Here is a 3,545-nt window from a genome sequence, read left to right as displayed (position 1 = left end):
ATCCTATCCATGTTCTAGGCCTCCCCATTTAGGAGAAAACCACCCTTATAAATATCAATTTTTACAAAAAGAAACTATTTATACGAAAATGACTGAAGGTCTGAGCAAACAAGTATCCACTAAAACCACAAAACTATATGAGTTGATATATGATGAAAAAATCAGTCAGGCCATATTAAAGATTGTATGGTTGTTGATCCGACACACGGATCCTTCCATCTTCATGTTCTGCTATACGCCATACGCCCAGATCCTGCTGTAGACCCTCCTTAGAAAGGAGGTATGTTGCTGTATTCCGCTCCCTGTAGATATGGAAAACATATATATGATCAAAAGTCATTTTTAATTGAAAGATTTCTTCTAAGAGTGGAATCAATATATGATTTTGACATCTTTGCATATTGTTGAACCAATTTATAACATTCAATGAGTCACAAAAAATTTGCACTGAACCAATCCCCAACTGTTTAATCCAACACATTACTATTTTAGAGATTGTAATTCAGTGTAATTGTTTGTTCCTGTTCCGAGGCCCACTGAAGCTTTATAAAATTTGTTTTCATTGATGTGAATTACCCGCCTCGACCCACACCTATGTTGTGCATCAGAGGCACCATCAAAGTATGCCCAAGGGATATCGGGGTTGATCTATTCTTCACAGATGATCCTAGAGTTCTGAGATGGAGTAGTAATAGGTATAAGAGAAAAAATTGAAGTACATTCTACTGCAATTGAATAGGGAGAAGTTGAAAGATCCTGAAAGATGCCTTTGTTTCTTGCTAGCCAGATTCCCCAAGAGATGATCAAAGGGATGTTTTTTAAGTTTTCGTCTGAGACTGAATTCCACCAGGTTTGCCACGATTCCCCACAACTCTCCCCATTACAAGTTAATCTTATCCCCAATAGATTCAAAGTGGACTCCCAAATCTTGGTGATGAAAGAGCATCTTAAAAATAAGTGGCTAACATATTCTTTAGCGTTTTTGCACAAGATACACTAGCCCAAACCATGTTTTTTATGCTTTTGTAGCCGTTTTCTATGGGTAGGTGTAAAGGAGGACGTGGTTCTTCCTTGGGTAGCTTGGGAAAAAATTGCTCGACCCTAGGCCTGGGGAGGATGGGGTATAAAGGAACTCCAATCTTTTGCATTGTCATTGGCAACGAAATCGGGGTGGCGACTATTGACTATGGATAATTTGTGGTCTGCTGTGGTAAAAAGGAAGTACATCGACCCAATTCCTATTGATGAATGGATGTGCAGGGTCAATAAAAAACCCTCAAATGCATCAGCGATATGGAAGGCAACTATAGACTCCATTAGAATCGTGGAAGATGCTCTTGCCTGACACGTAGGTAATGGAGAAAAGCTCATAATATGAATTGATCCTTTGGTGGGATGCAATGAGGCCTTTGTATTTTCAAGGGAGATTTTGGACTTCCTCAATGCCCAAGGTGTTTTGTTCTGAATCAGATAGAAAAAGCTGAAATATCAACTAATTGACATCAGGGATGAAATATGCAGAGGACCTTTTCTTAGAGCCACAATGGGGGAAGACTGACAGATGTACATAAGAGAGTTGCAATGCCCAAATGTTAGGGTCAAGGATTGTCCAAACTCTATTTGATGGGTAGATGCTCCTTCAAGCCAATACACTCCAAAATTTGGATATAGTTTATTAATGGATAGAAAAACATGGGGAGTGCAGGGCTCGTGGTGCAAACTATTATGGAAACTTAAAAGTTTAGCAAAAGCAAGACTATTCTTCTAAGTCATTTAGCCTAAGTTATAATACATATTTCCTCGATATAAAGCCAAATAAGAGCTCTAAATTGCTTATTGGTTGACCGTTATTTTAACCGACCTAATAAACTCCAGTCCCATTGCCCCTCTAATAAGTATGTAAATATGTAAAAGTGACCTCCAAAAGGATAACAAAAAACCTCATCCCACCCCCACACAATAATAAATAAATAAAAGTATTTTATTTGCATGGTGCTTATGGTTTACGCTAAAGTTGAGTGGACTAGACCAGAAGCCTATAATAAAATGCCAAACCCTTATCCGGTTACCAATACCCAAACCCTGCTGATGAACAGAAGAAAAGAAGAAATATGCTGCGAAGGAAGCCAACGCTTGTGGAAGTGAGGTTGGAAGACAAAGAAGAGCTGAAAGACGCCCGCGACAGAGCAGCCGCTGCCGCTACCCAATTTCCTGCCGCTCCTCCCCACTCAGCGGGTTCAAATCCCGGATCCGCCGCTACTCTTCTTGCGCAGTTCGATTCTAAGCCCTCCGTACATAGCAGGATCGGCTTCAGCAACAACAATAACAACTAGCAAATAAAATCCGAGGCCGCCCCCTTTGTGTTTTTGAACTTTTTGGTTATGGAAGTAGAGGTTAAGCTGAAGCTGCCGGATGCTGCCGCCCACCAGGAGGTGGCGCGATTATTGGCTCCCTTTCGCCTGGCAACCCACCTGCAGGAAAATGTCTTCTTTGACGGCAGCGATGGGGAGCTGAGCGGTGCACGGGCGGTGCTCCGCCTGCGATTTTACGACGGGGACTCTCGTTGTGTGGTTTCTCTGAAGGGGAAGGCCGTTCTTGTCGACGGAATCAGCCGCGTGGAGGAGGTTGAGGAGGACGTAGACCCTGCCCTTGGGAGGGCCTGCGTGGCGGAGACCTGGCGGTTGGCGGCGCTCGAGTGCGGGATCGTTAAGAGAGTTTTGGCAGAGTACGGGTGTAAAGGGTTTGTTTGCCTCGGAGGGTTTAGGAATGTTAGGGGGGTTTTTGATTGGCGGGGTTTGAAGATCGAGCTGGATGAGACGCACTACGATTTCGGGACTTGTTATGAGATTGAATGCGAGAGTGACGATCCTGAGAGAGTGAAGAAAGTTCTCGAAGATTTTCTGGGTGAAAATGGCGTGCCCTTCTCGCATTCTGTGAAATCGAAGTTTGCCATTTTCAGGTCTGGGAAACTCCCCGATTGAACTACTTCGTTTCAGTTCAATAAAATACTGGATTGACTGTTCGAAGAGGAAGTCTATAAGACCAATGGCTGAATTAAGGGATTTATTTTTATTTAACATGTTATAAACGTTACTTTGCTTCGGTTCAATGAATGATTGGATTGACTGTTCTTAGATGAAGTCTATAAGACCAATGGCTGAATTGGATTTTTTATTTATTTAACCTGTTATAAACGTTAAGTGATGACAATTTTTAAGAAGGAGAATCATATGTCACAATTAGTTTGTTTCCACTGGCACCGAGTATATCATATATATATTTAAAATTTTTAACCTCAATCTGTATAGAAATGGGCGTTTCTTGTTTCTTATCTATCTTAGCATTCATATAGGCGGCAAACAGTACTTTCATTTTTCATTTTTATGAAGAAGAATGATATTTCACAATTGATCTGTTGGCACAGGGCATATCATATATCTATATTTTACCTCAATCTGTATAGAAAGGGGCAGTTCTTATCTTTTACCATCCATGTGAATATTATAGGCAAATTTTGTGTTCAGTTCTAGTGCCCTTTTAGTCTT

General features: G+C 41.2%; 1 protein-coding gene across 1 annotated transcript; it reads left to right on the top strand.

Annotated features, from left to right (window-relative positions):
- Positions 1-2,047: 2,047 nt before the first annotated feature.
- On the top strand, positions 2,048-3,299 carry LOC149193747 (triphosphate tunnel metalloenzyme 3-like). Its single transcript, XM_089404889.1, has one exon. The coding sequence runs from the start codon at positions 2,382-2,384 to the stop codon at positions 2,979-2,981; it is 600 nt and encodes a 199-aa protein (XP_089261015.1). The 5' UTR covers positions 2,048-2,381; the 3' UTR covers positions 2,982-3,299.
- Positions 3,300-3,545: the final 246 nt, after the last annotated feature.

This window comes from Pinus tabuliformis, chromosome 2_2 (genome assembly GCF_031772625.1).
Source record: "Pinus tabuliformis cultivar Carrire ecotype Pingquan chromosome 2_2, CPIR1, whole genome shotgun sequence".
Classification (NCBI taxonomy): Eukaryota; Viridiplantae; Streptophyta; class Pinopsida; order Pinales; family Pinaceae; genus Pinus; species Pinus tabuliformis.
Note: the sequence above shows the minus strand (reverse complement) of the source record. Positions and strands in the feature narration are given on the sequence as shown.

Excerpts from the sequence above, each read along its gene's own strand:
- LOC149193747 (XM_089404889.1), top strand. The coding sequence starts at position 2,382 with ATGGAAGTAGAGGTTAAGCTGAAGCTGCCGGATGCTGCCGCCCACCAG.